Here is a 20,473-nt window from a genome sequence, read left to right on the forward strand (position 1 = left end):
TAAGCACACCCTACTCAAATTACTAAGCACACCATGCTCTAGATTATTCATCTATTTGGACCTCCAAAGTGAGCTCTAGAAAACCATAAGAAAGAATATTTGATGTTTTGGTCTATGCCCAATTCTTCTTCTGCTAAGGTCCTTCTGAGGTTTGATGGGGCCTTAATGGATGGCTTTAAACTAGAGGGGGGGGGGGGGGGGTGAATGGTTTAAAGAGGGATTTAAAAAACTTTTAAGTCAAGAATGAAATTATCTCAAGAAACAGTTGATAAGGAATCTAGTTTGCCAAATCACAAAGCTAAAAGCACAGCACCAGAAAAACAATCAGTTGTTTCGCAGAAACAATTAGTTGTTTATACCAGTATACAAATATCAAAACTAAATTTAAAGAGTTAAGGGAGAGAGAGAATGCACACAGAGATTTATACTGGTTCACTCTAAACCCAGAGCTACATCCAGTCTTCTCAGAAACCATTGAGGAATTCCACTAAGCAATCAAACCTAGATCACTTACAACACAACCAAGAAAGTGACCTTGATCCCCTCAAGACACACACTTCTCTTGGCCAACACACTAACACTAAGAATGCTGATCTTGATCCCTTCAAGAACACATAACACTTCTCAGCAAACACACAGAAGAAACTTGTTCAACAGATACAAGGATTACACTTGTTACAGAAGCAAATCTAAAATCAATACAAGCAGAAATCCCATCTCACACTCTTTGATCAATCTCAATCTCTAAGCAATCTCAACTCTTTGAAAAAACTCAAATATGTTCTTGTTAAAAACCAAATTTGTTTTACTAAATATATTCAAAGATGTTTGTTATCAAATCTTAACAAACTTATTCATTGCATTTAAAGATTGGTCAAAAGCATTAAAGACTAGAGCGTAATCAGTTAGAATCATTTAAAGCTCAATCAAAACAAAAACCATTTTTCTGTTATGTTACCAAAACAAACAATCGGTTGTTTCTTCGAATCAATCAGTTCTTTTAGTTTTAACAGCTCAACCATTTGAAAAACAGTTTTCAATCTTTTCTCAAAACACCTAAGTATAAAACAATCGGTTGTTTCGATAAAACAATCGGTTGTTTTTTACTTAGTTTGAAAAACACTTTTCTTTTAAAAGATTGAGAATGCCTATGCTTTGTATTCAATTAAGAGTGGATTACAAAGCAATCTACCCCAGATCCTATCTAAGACAGCTCAACAACAACAAGCACAACCAAGCCTTCAACATTCTTCAAAGGGTTTGGATTCTTCAAAGCTCGAACACCACTTGGTTCAACAATCTCCCCCTATTTGATGAAGACAAATCCCTGATGCTTGTGTTGTACCTGATTGAATCTGAAGCAATTCCTACAAAGCACAATTTTAAGCAAAGCATAGAACTTCTGATATTTGGTTAGCACAAAAACAAGTATAGGAATTCAAAGCATAATATCAGAGTAATCAACAAACAAATATAGGAGCAAAAACCTATAAGGTTTCACTCATCCAAACTGTTTTGCAGAAAAATAAAAACTGAAATCAAACACAGCATATATCTCCCCCTATTTGTCTTCACAAATAGGCAAAGATAAGAGATAAAACAAGATAATTGTTTTGAATACATCAGACGGTTGTTTCGATACATCAAACGGTTGTTTTTCTTCATTCATCATCATCAACATATTGAAGATCAAAGATTTGGTTTTGTACAACCTCGATCTGTTCATCTAGAGTCATGAAGCATGCATCCATGCTGTCAAACCTATTATCAATCCTCTGGAAATTGCTTGTACACAGACCATGGAGATTTCTTTGATTCTCCGAAAAGCTATCAAGCCTATTCATCATGAGTTCTTCAAAAGAAGACATGGATTGCATTCTTTCTTCTTGATTTCCAGCACCAGCACTAGGTCCAACATCTTGATGTGCTTCAAGTAGATCTTCATGTTGAAAATCCATTTCAGCAGGTTCATCTTGTTCATGATCATCAGCAGCATTAGATGAGGCTCCAAAGTCACCATCTTTGCTAATCCATTTGCCACCTACTTTGGTAAAACCCATTTTGCTGAGTGATCCATTGTTCAACTCTTGAGTTGACTTGACCAACTCAGATGTTTCATCCTCTAGGTTCACTTCAAAATAGAGTAGAAATTTAGATACCAAAACAGCATATGGATAATGATAGTCACTTAACCTCATTGCCTTTTGCATGTGCTCTTTGATGATGTGGATCCAATTAATTTTGATCTTCTTCATAATGCAGAAGATGTACACTAGATCCTCCTCAGTAAGAACAGAATGATTGCTCCTCCTTGGAGTTAAAATCCAAATCACAATGAGGGCTAGCAACCTTTCATCAAGCTTTAGGCCTCCAACCGAGCAAGTCCTAACTTGAGCATGTTGGTTCTTCAAGCAACTCTTGTAGTATTGGATTTTGTTGAAATCCTCCAATACTCCAAGGTTTCCCTTGTTGATCTTTAGGCCTTAGTACTTTAGACCAGCAACAGCAGCCCACACCTCATGTCTAATCTCCATATCTACACCTTTTACATGAGAAACTAGGTTGTTTCCCCCAAACTTGAGATTTGTGTAGAAAACCCTTACTAAATCTGGGTAGATGTTTCCCTTCATCTCCAGGAACTTTCTGAGAGATTGATCTTTGAGCAGCCTCCTTACGTTGTCCAGCTTTTGGCTTTTCAGCCAATCAAAGCACACAACCTTGGGGTTGTTTATCACTTTGGTGCTTGTTTCAAACCTATATCTCTCAATTAGATCATTGTCTCCAGAAAACCATCCTTCTAGCCTTCCTCCAGACCTTACAGCTCTGGTTTTGACTCTCTTTGAGGTGGGAGGAGTTGAGTCCATGATGGCAAAGAAGAAAACAGAGAAAGGCTCACTCACAGATTTTGCAAGAGATGTTGCAATTGGTTGTTCTTGTGGAAGAGATCAACTGCAACAGATTTTATAGCAGTAATAGAATTAAAAAGCATTCAATGACATGAGTGGGTACCAGATTTTCAGGGAGAGAGGACTTGAACCTGCCCTGCACAGAAAACGTCAGAAAAAGTTGAAAATCACATGGTCTTCACATGTGATCTTTGACTAGTCATTAAGGCTCTTGAATTTCCAAGATTTTGGAATATATTCCTTTATGACTGTTGTAACTTCTCTCTGAACGTGATCATCTTTCAACCCAGGTTCATTAACTAAGGATTCTCTCTTTAAATTGATCCGCAACTGATTGAAATTAAAAATAGAAATTAAATTGATTTCTTCACAATGCTGTCAGGCTCAAAACAATCGGTTGTTTTTCTGCAGCAGCTAAAACTGATTTTGAATTTTAACCATGAGCAGAAAGAGTTCAAAGCAAATGAAGTTAAGCATTTTAAAGAAGATATTTAAATATTAAAAAGAACTTTAAAACAGAAATTAAGAATAGGGAAAAGGAAGGTCTTATCCTTTTTGTTGTTCTTTTAATGAGCCATGTGCTTTGTGACCAGGAAGCCTCTTTTAACTGTTGAGGGCCTTTGGACAGATGCAGAACATTGATTCAACTTCAATGTTGGTCTTTTTCTTCCAAGAACTTGATCAGATGACTCAGTCCTTCACACTTCTTTAGATTTCCTGTACAAGCATGAGTTCAAGCAACAAGATTTGGTCCCTTCACAAATGTGGGTCCAATAGGTTCCTTTTTCTCATTTGGAACCTCACATCCTTTAGGAATCCATTTCATGTAGCCTCTTGGAACAGAGAACTTTCTTATTTTGCAGAATCTAACCGAATGGCCCTTCTTCATGCAATAAAAGCATGTAACAACCGGTTGTTTAGATTTAACAATCGGTTGTTTTACTGGCTTTCTGAATTTTTTTTTTGAAAACTTATCTTGTTGGTTTTGTGGATTGAAACCTAAACCAACCTTTCCAAAAACACAGCTTTGAGATGCCAAGACATTCTCAAAGTTAGATTTCCCTTTTGAAAGCTTGTCCACAGTGTCAACAAGATAATGAACCTTTTTCTCAAGATTTTCACAATTTTTGCAAATGAGAGTGTCACACTTCCAAGAGGTTTTTTTGAAATGATTTTCCAGGTTTTTGAAATCATCTTTTGATTTTACAATCTCATCTTCAAGTGATTTCACTCTCTTTTCCAGCCAGCTGTTAAGTTCTTTAAATCGGTTGTTTGAAAGAACCAATCGACTAGCTTCATCATGAGTTTCTTGAAAAGCTTCAAGCAATTTACTATAATTTTGTTCATTTAAAGAAGCACATGAACTTACCTCACTTGAGCTACACAATTCATCATCTTCTTCAGCAATCAAGTAGATGTTAGCTTTCTCATCTTCACTTGATGATGATACCTGATCCTACCGGTTGACTCAGCGCAAGAGCGTTGCCTCGTCACCGTCTCCCCCACCAGCTTGTCACCACGTGTCCTCCAAGCCCACACAGCAGATAGCCTCTCTGAGAACCTGAAAAACACACAGTGGCGCCTCTGCGGCCGGTGGCGCTCCGACGCTCAAGTCAGTGACAAGAACACCCAAAAAACTAAGAGAAAAATATGCTCGGTAGGACCGTACTGTAGGCACACAACCCTAGCAGTATCAGCCGCAATGAAAACGTACCTCTGCAAATTCTGTTAAGGTTACCTTTATAGCTAGGTTTCTTCTCTCTCCAGGCCGTTATGCTTTTGGACGCGTGGCTCGCATCCAGCCTGCATGTGTCGCCATCTGGGCTGGGATAGCAGGTAGCGCCCAGCCCTACACGTGTCGTCATCTGAGCTAAGGCAACTTGAGCGTCATTTCTCCATCGCTCCCAACCCTACACGTGTCATCATCTAGGTTGGAGTAACTGGTGACATCCAACCCTACACGTGTCATCATCTGGATTGGGGCAACTTGAACGTCATTCTTGTGTATTAACCAGCCGCACAACTAAGTCCTCAACTCAAGGAGCAACCTAGTACAAAATGCACTGTGAAACACCACCCGACAAGGCGAGTATCGGATGCAACAAAGTGCATCATCTCTATGATATTGTTCGTCGCAAATGGCACCCTCCTTACTGCTACGCCATGCATGTTCTAGCTGGGGAAACCTTGCCACCAACGAATGTCCACTCTGGGAATCCTGTCGCTGATGTGCAAGGTGTTCCCCCCACCCCACTCGACTTTCATGCCCCATGCTGGTGCCACAATCGTCTTACTGAACTTACACGCTTGGAATTACCCTTCTGAGCATTCAACAACTTTAACTAAGTTTACTGGGAGATCCGGCGATGTGCTCCTTGTGGCGGCGTGTAAACCACCCGATCTCCTAGCATTCTCATACGGCGACTGTGACGTAACTCTGGTGACCGCCGGTTACGCACACTAGAGATCGGAGAACGCCAATTCAGCGATCGACGACTATGCCCACTTCCGAGCCATTCATCTTTTCTAGCCTGCGTGTTCCATTGAGCACGCCCCACTCGAGCACGTGCGAGACACGTCATCACGCCTGATGACCTGGTCGGTACACAAGCCCCCCAGTCTTGAGCTGCGACTTACGTGGCCTTGCGCGTTGCTCTGGAGCATTTTGCTTGCAAATATCCCGACCTCGATCTTTCTGAGTTCTCGATGTACAACGAGGTGGTGGACGGCAAAATCATGCCCCCGATCGACTTATCTCCTTGAAAACTCTTATGCTTTACCTTGGTCTGTAATATTTTTCATTTTGTTCGAACTGTTCGATGCTCATGTGCATATATATGCATATATAATCTTTTAATTTATCTGCTACGCAATCAAATGGTTTAACTAACATGACTGGCGAAGCTTACTCGATTGCATGAACTCAGCAATACTTGAACTTAACCCTTCACGTGCGAGACACGTCATCACGCCTGATGACCTGGTCGGTACAATACCCCATTTTCATCCCAAGCTATGTAGGCTCTCTTTGTTTTCCCTTTCTTGTCTTTGTGGCTACACTTCTTCTCCTTGCTTTTGTTTGGGCAATCTACCTTTATGTGACCTTGCTCACCATAGCCAAAATAGGTATAGTTATTTGAATTAAAATAATTTGATTTCTTGTTTTCATACCTATCTTTGTTGTTGTCCTTGTTTCGATTCCTCTTCAAGAATTTGCTGAACTTTCTTGACAGCAAGCTAAGGTTTTCCTCATCACTATCATCACTGGATTCTTGTTTGCCTTTGTGCTTGGAAGCTTTTAAGGCTATGCTCCTTACGTGCTTGTCTTCGCTTTCTTGAACATTGAGTCGATTCATCTCTAACTCATGTTCCCTAAGCTTGCCAAACAAAGAAGCCATACTCAAGGATGTTAGATCTTTAGATTCGGAAATAGCAGTTACCTTGGGTTGCCATGCTCTATCATAACATTTCAAGATCTTGATGTTTAGCTCTTCCTTTTCAAAGGTCTTGTCAAGGCTCATGAGATGATTGATGACGTGCGTGAATCTTTTTTGCACCTCAGCAATTGTTTCACTTTTGAGCATTCTGAACATCTCATACTCTTGGATTAGAGTTTGCTTCCTAGCTCTCTTTATCTCATTTGTACCTTCATGAGTTACTTCCAAGGTGTCCCACATTTATTTTGATGATTTGTATTGAGAGACCCTGAAAAACTCATCAGAATTTAAAGCAGAGGTTATTATATTTTTGGCAATGCAATCGAATTTGGCCTTCTTGCTTTTTGAATCAGTCCATTGAGACCAAGGCTTTTCAATGAAAGATCCATCTTTTTAAAATTTTGGGACAAAAGGACCATTTTCAATTGCATCCCAAATTCCTTTGTCAAGTGATTCCATAAAGATTTTAATTCTCACTTTCCAAAATTGGTAGTTCAAACCACAAAACAAAGGTGGTCTGTTGATAGAAGCACCTTCCTCAAAAGGTAGTCTATCTGCCATAAAAAACAGTTTTAGGATCACACTTGAATAAATTTCAAGAACCAAGCTCTTAATGTCAATTGTTAGCATGGATGGCTTTAAACTAGAGGGGGGGGGGGGGTGAATGGTTTAAAGAGGGATTTAAAAAACTTTTAAGTCAAAAATGAAATTATCTCAAGAAACAGTTGATAAGGAATCCAGTTTGCAAAATCACAAATCTAAAAGCACAGCACCAGAAAAACAATCGGTTGTTTATACCAGTATACAAATATCAAAACTGAATTTAAAGAGTTAAGGGAGAGAGAGAATCCACACATATATTTATACTGGTTCACTCTAAACCCAGAGCTACATCTAGTCTTCTCAGAAACCACTGAGGAATTCCACTAAGCAATCAAACCTAGATCACTTACAACACAACCAATAAAGTGACCTTGATCCCCTCAAGACACTCAAGAAACAGTTGATAAGGAATCCAGTTTGCCAAATCACAAATCTAAAAGCACAACACCAGAAAAACAATCGGTTGTTTATACCAGTATACAAATATCAAAACTGAATTTAAGGAGTTAAAGGAGAGAGAGAATGCACACATATATTTATACTGGTTCACTCTAAACCCAGAGCTACATCCAGTCTTCTCAGAAACCACTGAGGAATTCCACTAAGCAATCAAACCTAGATCACTTACAACACAACCAAGAAAGTGACCTTGATCCCCTCAAGACACACACTTCTCTTGGCCAACACACCAACACTAAGAATGTTGATCTTGATCCCCTCAAGAACACACAACACTTCTCAGCAAACACACAGAAGAAACTTGTTCAACATATACAAGGATTACACTTGTTACAGAAGCAAATCTGAAATCAATACAAGCAGAAATCTTATCTCACACTCTTTGATCAATCTCAATCTCTAAGCAATCTCAACTCTTTGAAAAAACTCAAATATGTTCTTGTTAAAAACCAAATCTGTTTTACTGAATATATTCAAAGATGTTTGTTATCAAATCTTAACAAACTTATTCATTGCATTTAAAGATTGGTCAAAGCATTAAAGACTAGAGCGTAATAAGTTAGAATCATTTAAAGCTCAGTCAAAACAAAAACCATTTTTCTGTTATGGTACCAAAACAAACAATCGGTTGTTTCTTCGAATCAATCGGTTGTTTTGGTTTTAACAGCTCAACCATTTGAAAAATAGTTTTCAATCTTTTCTCAAGACACCTAAGTATAAAACAATCGGTTGTTTCGACAAAACAATCGGTTGTTTTTCACTTAGTTTGAAAAACACTTTTCTTTTAAAAGATTGAGAATGCCTATGCTTTGGATTCAATCAAGAGTGGATTACAAAACAATCTACCCCAGATCCTATCTAAGACAGCTCAGCAACAGCAAGCACAGCCAAGCCTTCAACATCCTTCAAAGGGTTTGGATTCTTCAAAGCTTGAACACCACTTGGTTCAACAGTTGAGATGACTGATCTAATTGTGCAGTATCTGTTATGTCCTTGGTTATCTGCTTGTCTACTTGGGTTGTATAAACAAGTATGGTCTGAGTTAAAGGAATGATCAAGTTGTTTTATAATCTTAACTCATATGGGAGTTAAGAATAAGGATGAGATGGGTAGTATACCCGTGGTAAAGGAATTTGTGGATGTATTTCCAGAAGGAATACCTGGATTACCTTCAAAGATAGAAGTGGAATGTTCCATTGATCTGGTGTATGGAGTTGGACCAGTATAAATGGGACCTTAAAAAATGGCTTCAGCTAAGTTGAGTAAATTATAGAAACAAGTGGAAGAGTTGTTAGAAAAGCAGTTCATCAGGCCAAGTATATCTCCATGGAGTCTCCAATGTTGTTTGTTAAAAAGAAAAATGAAGGATTTCAGTTGTATGTGGACTACAGGCAATGGAATAAGTTGACCATCAAGAACAAGTATCCTCTGTCCAAAATTGATGATTTGATGGATCAGTTACATGAATCCACATTGTTCTCAAAGATTAATCTGAGATACAGATACCACCAAATGTTGGTAAAGGCTGAATATGTACAGAAGACAACCTTTAGATCTCGTTTTGGAATTTATGAGTATGTGGAGATATCGTTTGCAATGACCAATACTCCATCTTTATTCAAGGATTTTATGAATAGAATCTTTCATATTTTCTCGCATAAGTTTGTTATAGTCTTTATAGACGACATACTTATTTATTCAAGGAATGAGGAAGAACATGAAGAACATCTGAAGACAGTGTTACAGATTTTGAGAAAGAAACTTTTGTATGCTAAGTTCTCTAAGTGTGAGTTCTGGTTGAAGGAAATTAAATTTTTAAGGCATGTAAGATCAACTTAAGGGATCTCAGTGGATTCAGTCAAGGTGGAGGCAGTGCTTTAGTGGGAACGCCCTAAGACAGTCACTAAGATAAAGACTTTTGTGGGCCTAGTTGGCTACTGTCGGAGGTTAATTGCAGATTTTTGTCAAGGTAGTAACACCTTTGACATAGTTAACTCACAAGGATCAACCTTTTACTTAGACTGACAAATATGAGCAGAGTTTCATGTAGCTTAAGAAAAAGGTTGACTAATGCTTCAGTGTTGGTGATTTTTGATACAGAAACAATTTTTTTTTTAGGTTTAAAATGATGCTTCGCACCAGGAATTGGATTGTGTCTTAATGCAAGAGAAGAGAGCTTTTGCACATGTTTCAAGGCAACTCAAAGTTCATAGAGAAACTATCCTACTCATGACTTAGAGTTGACAAATTTGGTGTTTTTTTTTGAAGATTTGGAAACATTATTTGTATGAAGTCCAATTTCAAGTGTTTTTTGAATACAAAAGTCTGAAATAATTGTTTGAACAAAAGGAGTTCAACATGAGACAGAGAAGATGGGTGGATTTTCTAAAAGATTATGATTTCTAATAGACATATCATCTAGAGAAGGCTAATGTAGTTGCAAATGCTTTGAGTAGGAAGTTAGTACAGGTGTCAACCATGGTGATTGAAAAACAGAAATTGATTGAGTAATTCAGAGATTTGAATTTAGGAGAAAAATTCCATGCTGATCATATTAGTTGTAGTAAGTTAACTATAATTGATGATTTCCTTGGAATGATTAAGGAAAAATAGTTAGAGGATTCAAGTCAAAAGCATACATACTAGGTACAAATCAAGCTAAGAACTTTGTGATGGGGAAGATGGGACCTTGAGATTCAATGGCAGAATTTTCAAACGTGCAAATGAAGAGCTAAAGAGATTGATCCTAGAAGAAGGTCATAAGATTCATCTTAGTCTACACCTCGGTAAGATTCATATATATATATATAAATAAATTTTTGGTTTTTATGAAATGTGATTACTAACTTGTAATTGTCCTATGGTGCACAAATTGTCCACACAAAGAGAAAGAAAAAAGTTGTACTAGGTAAGCACTTGAAGCATGAATTCCCTCAAGTCATATGCCACCTAAACATACCAATTGCACCTTTGAAGCTCTTATTCAACCTCCAACATTTGAAAATCAGTCACAATTAATGTTAAAGACTCTTACATGATCAAGATCCTTTGAACCATGCAAGGAACTCAAGAAAAATCCTACTACAACCTCTTCAAAGGTTTAAGTTTCATTACAATAAGGTAGATGATAATATATTTCTCAAGTATTGTAAAAAATATAAAATCACTAACTTGTTCAAACATGTGAAAGGCTGTTATATGAACCCTGATAGGGATGTGAATAAAAAGTAAAAGACGTTAACTATTGAAAAAAGGATGTGACTCATACACGTATGAAGTTGATATTAGATTTGTTGAAAAGGAAGAATTTAAGAAGTTTATGCAAAAAGTTAACCATCTTTTAAAATTTATTCTCATGGAACTATTTTTGGATAATGCATGTTGTACTTAATGATGAAAAGGAGAAGTTGAATTGTTTGTTATCAAGCAATAAAAGATATGTTTTTTATTACAATTGATACATGAACATAAATTCAAAAATGTGATTTATATCTGTGTGACAAATCATTATATTTATTATGTATTTAGGTTACATAAGAAAATATTGAAGTTTTGTTTAATTGACAATCATAAAGGTGAAACTATATGAATAATTAGAAAGAATTACTTGAAATAACAAGGGATTGAAGAGTTTGTTGTGTAATAATTGATAATGCAAGTGCTAATAATGTAGCCATTTCATATTTGAATAAAGGTATAAGTGTTTGAAATTGTGAAACTTTGATAAATAGAGAGTTCATACATATGTGTGTTTTGTTCTGGTTACAATTTTCATTTGATGTGATTAATAAACTAAAAGAATTGTTCTCAATTAATAAAATAAGGGTTGTTTGCAAGTTTGTAAGTTTTTTCCAAAGTAAGTTACCTACTATTAAGAATTTTGCGTAGGAAGTTAGTGTAATTATAAGGATATGTTGTGTCTTTATGTGTCAACTAGGTGGAATTAAACTTATTTGATGTTAAAGATTGCTAAAAGGTATGAAAAATATATTTATCTATTTGAATATGTTGAAGTTGTATATGTGTTTAATATCCATAGTAGTATAGGAGGATGTTCTAAATTAGATAATGAAAATGTGTCATTGTTGTTTTCAGTTTAAGGAAGGTTTTTTTTATGAATCAACATTTTTTTCTAGTTCATTGGATATTACTATTAATAACTTTATTAATATATTGGTTAGTATTAAGAAATCCTTGAATAAGTGAAGATAAATTAGGGATATATAAATATAGAAGATAATGTAATTGAAGTTTAAGAAGTATTGGGAAAGTGTTGAAATTAACTTTCTCTTTTTTGTTATGCATCTTGATGCATGTTTTAAATAGATTTGGGTATATTCAATTTTACTTAAATAAATGTATGGTGTTCATAAAAATAAAGCGATGGTGAAAAAAATAGATTGTCTCATAAGGAATTTGTTTGCTGAATATGTAATAAAATATTTTATTTCCACTGAAAGTAATACTTCGAGTAATTTGGCTTCAAACATTTCCTCTAAACCAACAAATAATGTAAATAAAGAAGATGGTGGTGAGCAAAGGAATTAGTTGGATGAATATTTTGAGGATGATGATGAAGATGACAGTTTTGTATTTGAATAAAACAATTAAGTTATGGCATTTCTCCCATGCCTAGAGTTGTATTGGTCATTCTTATGTCCACTATTTCATTTGAGTCTTCCTTCAGTACTTTAGGTTTTGTAGTTGATCTCATAGTTTTTTAGTCTCACAACAATCGAAGCTTTTAGTTGTATCTGAGTTGTTCGGGTTTATGGTTGAGCCTATTATCCGTGGTGTCTAGGTGATCCCCAATAAGCATTTTTGCACTCCTCAACTCAAGGATGAGGGGTTGTGAATCGTCCAGGTTGATGCCCGAGCTAATCACCTTGGTCATAGAGCTTGTAAGGTGATGCAAGGAGTGTGTTCGATGGGCGTGTGTACCCTGCATTAAGGGGAATAGCAGCGGGAATCACAGGGTCATCATAATTGCAAATATCTTCGATGATATTGTGTATTAATGCAAAATTATTGTGTTATCTTTTATAATCCAATATGATTTATGTGTTGACGTATATCAATCAATGATTCCTTTATATTTGTTAATGATTTTTTTGTATATCAATTAATAATATTTTGGGCAATCAAAATTAATGATCAATAATAAACAATAAAAATTATGTAACCAAACTAAATACACCCTTATGAGGATTAACAATATAAAAAGGATAAGAGGGTCATTCTCTAAAAGAAAAAAACACAATCAATGACTGGGATATGGATTCAAAGATTCTTAGACCATATTAGTATCCAAAATTGGGTTAAAGGTATTTTACAAACTAAATTCTATATAATTGAAAGATTGAATTAGTTATGAAAAATACTAGTGTCTTTTTATCATATTTGTTGTCACTATAAATGACAATTAATATTTTATTCTAAATTTTTAATGTTACACTTGGAACAACTATTATTACTTACTAAGTCTCTTATGGTTACTCAAAATATTAGGACTCCTCTCAAGCACATTTCACGAATAAACTTAATCTTACTAATAATTAATTATACTATTTTATTGTTTTGTCTTATTTGAAGCTTGTATTTTTTGCCTGCCTTAAATTAGTTTAGCAAATTATACATTACTTCATTAATTTAAAGACTTAAATTAGTTTATATGCACTGTGACGATGAGTCATTACAAAAAAATCATGAAATAAAAATCAATTTTAGAGACAAAAAATAATTAGTTGCTATAGTGACTAAATTAGATACCATTTTAGAGACTAAATAAATTATTGGTTTCTAAATTAGTTTATATTATTGTTAAATGATTTTTAAATTGGTATCTAATTAACAATCAAAGTTTTTGCTACCAAATTTAGAATCTAAATAATTGGTAGTTAAAACCTTGGTAGTTAATTAGATACCAATTTAGAAACTATTTAACAATAATAGAAAGTAATTTAGAAACCATTTTTTTTAGTTTCTAAAATGGTCTACAATTTAGTTACTATTACAACTAATTATTTTGATCTTTAAAAATTGGTTTCTATTTGATGATTTTTGTTGTTGTGAGTGTTTGTGTTATTACTTAAATTAGGGTAGACAAATTCTGTTTAGTTTTTATTGTAAAATAAAATACTTGTTGTTTAAAAATTTCATTATTTGTTATTTTGAAATTTTGAGCAAATTGACCCATTTCAATTTAACTCAATTAAGGATGAGCTGTGTTTTGAACTTAGTATAAAAATTGTTGAAATCAAACACGTTATATCTATAATTTATTTTTATAGAATTTGATGATGAGTGTAACACCCCAAAAAATAACATCTAACTATTACAATACAAGTTCTACATATTTCTATACAAACTTGAAGTTTTTCAAAACATTCCTAATACATGATTAAGATTTATAGAAATACAAATATTTACATATTCATAGCTCAAAATAAAACTCTGAAACCTCTAAGGCTTTCCTGCACCTGTATGGTCATCTGCTCGTGTACCTAGTACAATTATCGCAGTTTAAACACAACACAAAAAGTAAGGGTAAGCTAGTGAAAATAAAATTTTATAATATACGAAATTAAATTAAAAGAGAAAATCAAATTACATGGCCAATTTCTCAATTATTCAATCTTCTTCAAATTCCAACATAAACCAATCACATAGATCTCACATGGATCTACACAACGTCTTCCGGAAGACCCGTATTAAGTAAGTCCTACCAGAGACTAACACCTGATCCAAAGATTACCAGCGAATCCAACAGAAAGGATCAGGGTAAGTTCAATACAACCCAAGTCATGCATCTCATATGTCACGGTGTGCATGAACTCCCCCATCAGCTTCTCACCACCTGATATCTTAGTCTATGTGACTTAGATCATCAGTGAAGCTCGGAGATCTCTGTTACCACATAGGCATCAATACTTATTACACAACAAAAATCAGTCCATACATTATCCCAAATGTATGAATTCAATTCCATACCATTCTGTCATACAATATCATTCAAAAAGTGATCCACAATATTCAAAAGTTTATTTGTCATAAAAAAATAACACTTTAATACTAAATCATCAAAACCTAATATTTCCACAAATTTAAATAATATATAAACAAACAACCCAATATATAAACACACAACATCTCTGCAAGAGAAATTGAATATTGGGACCACGTCCCTTCCACATCCAAATCTTCTATCCTAGGGTGTTATTAAAAATTAAATTTAGCTTCCCTTACCTCAATTGTTTGCTCTTCCAAGAAACTTCTAGAATTTTATTCCCCACAGTTTGGATAAACTTCAAGATTTACGGGCCTAAAGCAAGTTATCCAGACATAACAAAAATTTAGTATATAGTAGAATAAGTTGAGAGGATTAAACTTCTCAACTGACTCCACCAAGATTGATGACTAAATCCTAAGGAAAAACTTATAACAAAGGATATTTAGAGTAAAAATGAACTTACTCTGTTTGAAAATCTGATCGAGTAGAAATGTTCCTTAACTCGCCAGCTACAACGTGGTCCAGTCAGATTCTAAAATAGATGAAGATTGAGAGAGAAAATTAGGAGAGAGGGAGAGAAAAGAATATGGAGAGAGAGAGAAAAAGAAGAAAATGAAAGGCACTGGTGGTGGTGGGGGGCAAGGCTTCTGTTGGTGTTTTTAAAAAAAAACACGTTGCTACATTATCTCCAACTACAAAAAATTTCGTCCTCGAAAATGATTAGGGTATGTTGCTCGTATCTCCTCTTCAATTTCCCAAGTGGAATCTCCAGAGGTGAGATCCCACAATACTTCTACCATGGTAATACTTCTTCCACGAAGTTGTTTCACTTATGAATCTAAAATTCTGATTGGCTTCACTTCAAACGACAAATTTTCTTTCACCTGGATTGAATCAGACTCTAGAATGTAACTGGGATCAGGTACGTACTTTCTTAGCTGGGATACATGGAAAATATTGTGAATGTTAGCTAAAGGAGGAGGCAAAGCAATTTCATAAGCCACAGGGCCTATTCTCCTGAGAATTTGATAAGGTCCTATGAACTTAGGAGTCAATTTCTTGGATTTCAGTGCTCTTCCTACACCAGTGAACGATGTAACTCTCAAAAAGACATGCTCACCCGTAGAGAATTCTAAAGGTCTTCTTCTTTGATTTGCAGAAGATTTTTGCCTGCTGAGAGATGTTTTCAATCTTTCGTGACTCATTTTGACTTTCTCATTGGTTTGTTGTATTAATTCTGGTCCAATTAACACATTTTCACCATCCTGAAACCAGCACAAAGGTGTCCTGCACTTTCTTCCATACAATGCCTCGAAAGGAGCCATTCCTATGCTAGCTTGGTAACTGTTATTGTAAGTGAACTCTACCAAAGGTAGAATTTCATCCTAACTGCCCAAATGATCTAACACACAAGTCCAAAGCAAATCCTCTAAGGACTGGATAGTTCTCTCTGATTGTCCATCAGTCTGAGGATGGTATGTTGAACTACGTTTGAGTTTAGTCCCCAAAGCTTCTTGAAGTGTTTGCCAGAATCTGGAGGTGAATCTGGGATCTCTATCTGAAACTATGTTGGAGGGTACACCATGCAATCTGACTATTTCATCTATGTAAATCTGGGCCAACTTCCGCATAGAGATTCTCAGGTCTATAGGTAGGAAGTGTGCCGTCTTTGTCAGCCTGTCCACTATGACCCAAACAGAGTCATACTTCCGCAAAGTACGTGATAAGTGGGTAACAAAATCCATTGAGATACTATCTCACTTCCACACTGGAATGTTTAACTGAGTTAACATGCCTCCAGGTCATTGATGTTCAATCTTTGATTTCTGACAAGTCAAGCAAGCAGCTACAAACTTGGCTACATCATTCTTCATGCCATGCCACCAATAAGACTTCTTCAAATCTTGATACAACTTGGTCATTCCTGGATTTTAACTGAGTTTGCTTTTATGACCTTCAGATAATATTGTTTGCTTTAGTTCATTATCCTCTGGTATGCATATTCTATTTTTGAATCTCAGAATACCATCCACTCCTAAAGAAAAGTCTTTTGCTTTGTCAGTATTTAATAAGCCCATGAAGTTCTTCAATTTTGAATCTTCCAACTGCTTCTCCTTCACCTTCTCCAGAAATTCATTAGTTATAACAAAGTATTACAACTAATGCAATTTGAAGACATGGAAACCTCCAAATTCATACTCCTGAAATCTTCAATCAATGTTAGCTCTCTAATCATAAGCGACGACATTTGTATCTTTTTACGACTCAACGCATCTGCAACAACATTTGCCTTCCCAGGATGATATATTAGCTGGAAATCATAGTCTTTTAAAAATTCAATCCATCTCCTCTGCCTCATATTTAACTCCTTATGATCAAACAAATACTTCAAGCTTTTATGATCACTGAACACATTAAAACTCACTCCGTAAAGAAAATGTCTCCATATTTTTAAAGCAAAGACAACTGCTGTCAATTCTAGACCATGAGTTGGATAATTTCTTTCATGCACCTTTAACTGACAAGAAGCGTAGGCAACAACTTTCTTATTCTGCATCAGAACACAACCCAATCCCTGATAGGAAGCATCACAGACAACTTCAAAAGACTGATTGGTATCAGGGATTGTCAATACAGGAGCATTAGTCAACCTTCTTTTCAACCCTTCAAAATTTCTCTCACATTGTTCAGTCCATGCAAAAGGATGATCCTTTCTAGTCAATTGGGTCAAATGAGCCACTATTTTAGAAAAACCTTCTATAAATCTCCTGTAATATCCTGCTAACCCGACAAAGCTTCTAATTTCTGTAGCTGTTTTAGGACGTTCCCACTGAAGTACAACCTCCACTTTAGAAGGATCTACTGATATTCCCTGTGCAGAGATGACATGTCCTAAAAATTGTATTTCTGACATCCAGAAGTCACATTTTGAAAGTTTAGCATATAACTGTTTTTCTCTCAAAATGTTCAGGACGGTTCTAAGATGTTCTGCATGTTCTTCCCTTGAATGAGAATAGATCAAGATGTCATCTATGAACACTACCACAAACTTATCAAGAAAAGGTCTGAATATCCGATTCATATAATCCATGAAAATAGCTGGAGCATTAGTCACCCCAAATGGCATAACCAGAAATTCATAGTGACCATACATTGATCTAAAAGCAGTCTTCTGAACATCTTCCGCTTTCACTGAAATTTGGTGATAGCTTGAGCACAGGTCTGTCTTAGAAAAGAAAATTGCCCCATGCAACTGATCCATCAAATCATCAATTCTAGGAAGAGGATATTTATTTTTTATTGTTAACTTGTTTAATTATTTATAATCTATGCTTAGGCGTGACGAACCATCTTTCTTCTTCACTAATAGCACTAGAGCTCCCCATGGAGAAACACTAGGTCGAATGAATTGCTTCACCAATAAGTCTTCTAGTTGTTTCTTCTGCTGGTGCCATTCGATATGGAGAAATTGACACAGGGCCTGCTCCAGGAATCAAGTCAATTGCAATCTTTATCTCTCTCTTTGGTGGAAGTCTAGGAATCTCATCAGGAAATACATCCATAAACTCCTGAACTACAAACATATCTTTTTGTACTTTATATATAACTATAGAACAAACCAAGAGCATAAAACATTTTGCACCTTCTTGTATCTCTCTTTCAAACTGATGAGCTGAGATAACCTACATTCCTTCTAATCCAGGGAAAATTAACTTCTCTCGACCACAATCTATAAGGATATGATTAGCAGACAACCAATCCATTCCCAATATAACCTCCAAATCTTTTAGAGGTACAAATCATGTTGATTTTGTATCTCCGCCCATCTATAATTAATGGACACTCAACACACATGGAAGAAGTTACTATAATACCTTTTGTTGGTGTAGATACCACCAACTCAAATTCTAACTCTCGGACTGACAACTTAAGTTTCTTAGCACAATCAAAAGATATAAAATAATGGGTTGCCCCAGAATCAAACAATACAAATAACTATGTTCCAAGGATAGAACAAATACCTCTAACAAGACTATCAGACTACGAAGCTTTAGCTCCACTAATGGCAAAGGCTCTACCAACAGCTTTTGGTTTTTGATTACTATTTTGTTGTACTTGCTGCACTCAGCTAGAATTTGGAGCTCCCAATTGGACACGACAGTCTTTTGTTGCATGACCATACTTGTGACATCTATCACATGTCACATTTGACACTGAAAGAGGGCAAAATCTAACAACATGTGGCCCACTGCATCTAAAACATTTGAAACTAGGTGGTGATTGAGAACTGGGTCTTCCACTGCTATAAGATTGAGGTCTGAAATAATGTTTCTTTCTATCTTCATATTTAGGCATGCTTTTAGAAGGTCCTCTCACTTGAGGCTTAGCAAGTCTGCTACTATTTTTCAAACTCTCCACTACTTTTGCTTTCTCCACTAGAGTAGGGAAATCTCTAATGAACATAGGAATCACCACTTCTTTAAGCTTTTGCTTCAACCCAAACTCAAATTTTCTACATCTCCAAGCCTCAGTTATGGTCTGGGTGTAGAATCTAGCTAGGTGTTTGAACCTAGTAGCATACTCAGTGACTGAAAGATTTCCTTGTTCCAGCTGCATGAATTCAATTTCTTTTGCATACCTGACACTATCAGAAAAATACTCCTCCATGAATCTTACTTTAAAGTTCTCCCAAGTGGCATCTTCTCCTTTGTCTTCCATCATTTGCTTCATGCCTATCCACCAAAACTCAGCTTCTTCAATAAGCATATACATGACATAAGATAACTTTCTCTCTTCAGGGCATTGAGTAGCTTCAAAGATTCTTTCTATGTCTCTCACCCACTGGTCTGCTTCATCTGGATTTACCTTGCCATTAAATATGGGTGGATTGTGTCTTAGAAAATCCTCCAGACTAAAAGTATGGGGTTGTTGATGAAGCCAAGATGCTTCTGCTGCTAATCTAGCTGTTTCTAATTGATGAAGGGCGGCCTGATGTTGTTGTGCCATAGTAGCACTTTGTTGTTGCAAGGTTGTTGCATTCATCTCTATTGCCCGAGCTAAGTTAGGCATATCTACTGGTGGAGGAGAAGTAGGTGGTCTACGTGCCATCTACTAAGCACATAAAGAATTGGATTAGAAATTACTAAAAATTTCCAGCTACATCTTGAAGACAAATTAACTTAAAATAAATAATCACACAAAATAGATACAAAACCAATCAAGACTTATCTCTAAAATGTATTCTAGCTACTTAGAATTAAGATAGAAAATAATCTTGATCTAGTCATGAGTGTGCACCCTCACTACTCTATCAAGATTTTTTCATTCTTAATACTTTCCTCTTTATTCATAACAATTAACTTGACTCGAAAACAAACAAGATTTCAAGAAAAACAACTTTGTCAAACAACTTATTAGAAACTTTTAACCAAGTCTTGAGGCTAGACTTAAACAAAAATCTACACGCAGGAGAAACAAAATAAACCCAATACCCTCAGGTTATCATAAGGATGAACCGCTCTGATACCATTAAATGTAACACCCCAGAAAATAACATCTAACTATTACAATACAAGTTCTACGTATTTCTATACAAACTTGGAGTTTTTCAAAACATTCCTAATACATGATTAAGATTTATAGAAATACAAATATTTACATATTCATAGCTCAAAATAAAACTTTGAAACCTCTAAGGCTTTCCTGCACCTGTATGGTCATCTGCTCGTGTACCTAGTACAGTCATCGCAGTTTAAACACAACACAAAAAGCAAGGGTAAGCTAGTGAAAATAAAATTTTATAATATATGAAATTACATTAAAAGAGAAAATCTAATTACATGGCCAATTTCTCAATTATTCAATCTTCTTCAAATTCCAACATAAATCAATCACATAGATCTCACATGGATCTACACATCCAGAATATTCAACAAACAATGTCTTCCGGAAGACTCGTATTAAGTAAGTCCTACCAGAGACTAACACCTGATCCAAAGATTACCAGCGAATCCAACAAAAAGGATCAGGGTAAGTTCAATACAACCCAAGTCGTGCAT

At 35.6% G+C, this 20,473-nt stretch overlaps 1 protein-coding gene across 1 annotated transcript; it reads right to left on the minus strand.

Moving 5' to 3' along the window:
- Nucleotides 1-18,539: 18,539 nt before the first annotated feature.
- LOC137838772 (uncharacterized) lies at nucleotides 18,540-19,523 on the minus strand. Its single transcript, XM_068647998.1, has 2 exons — nucleotides 19,054-19,523; nucleotides 18,540-18,927 (listed from the first exon to the last, which is right to left on the minus strand). The coding sequence occupies exons 1-2, from the start codon at nucleotides 19,521-19,523 to the stop codon at nucleotides 18,540-18,542; spliced, it is 858 nt and encodes a 285-aa protein (XP_068504099.1).
- Nucleotides 19,524-20,473: the final 950 nt, after the last annotated feature.

This window comes from Phaseolus vulgaris, chromosome 4 (assembly GCF_000499845.2).
Source record: "Phaseolus vulgaris cultivar G19833 chromosome 4, P. vulgaris v2.0, whole genome shotgun sequence".
Taxonomy (NCBI): domain Eukaryota; kingdom Viridiplantae; phylum Streptophyta; class Magnoliopsida; order Fabales; family Fabaceae; genus Phaseolus; species Phaseolus vulgaris.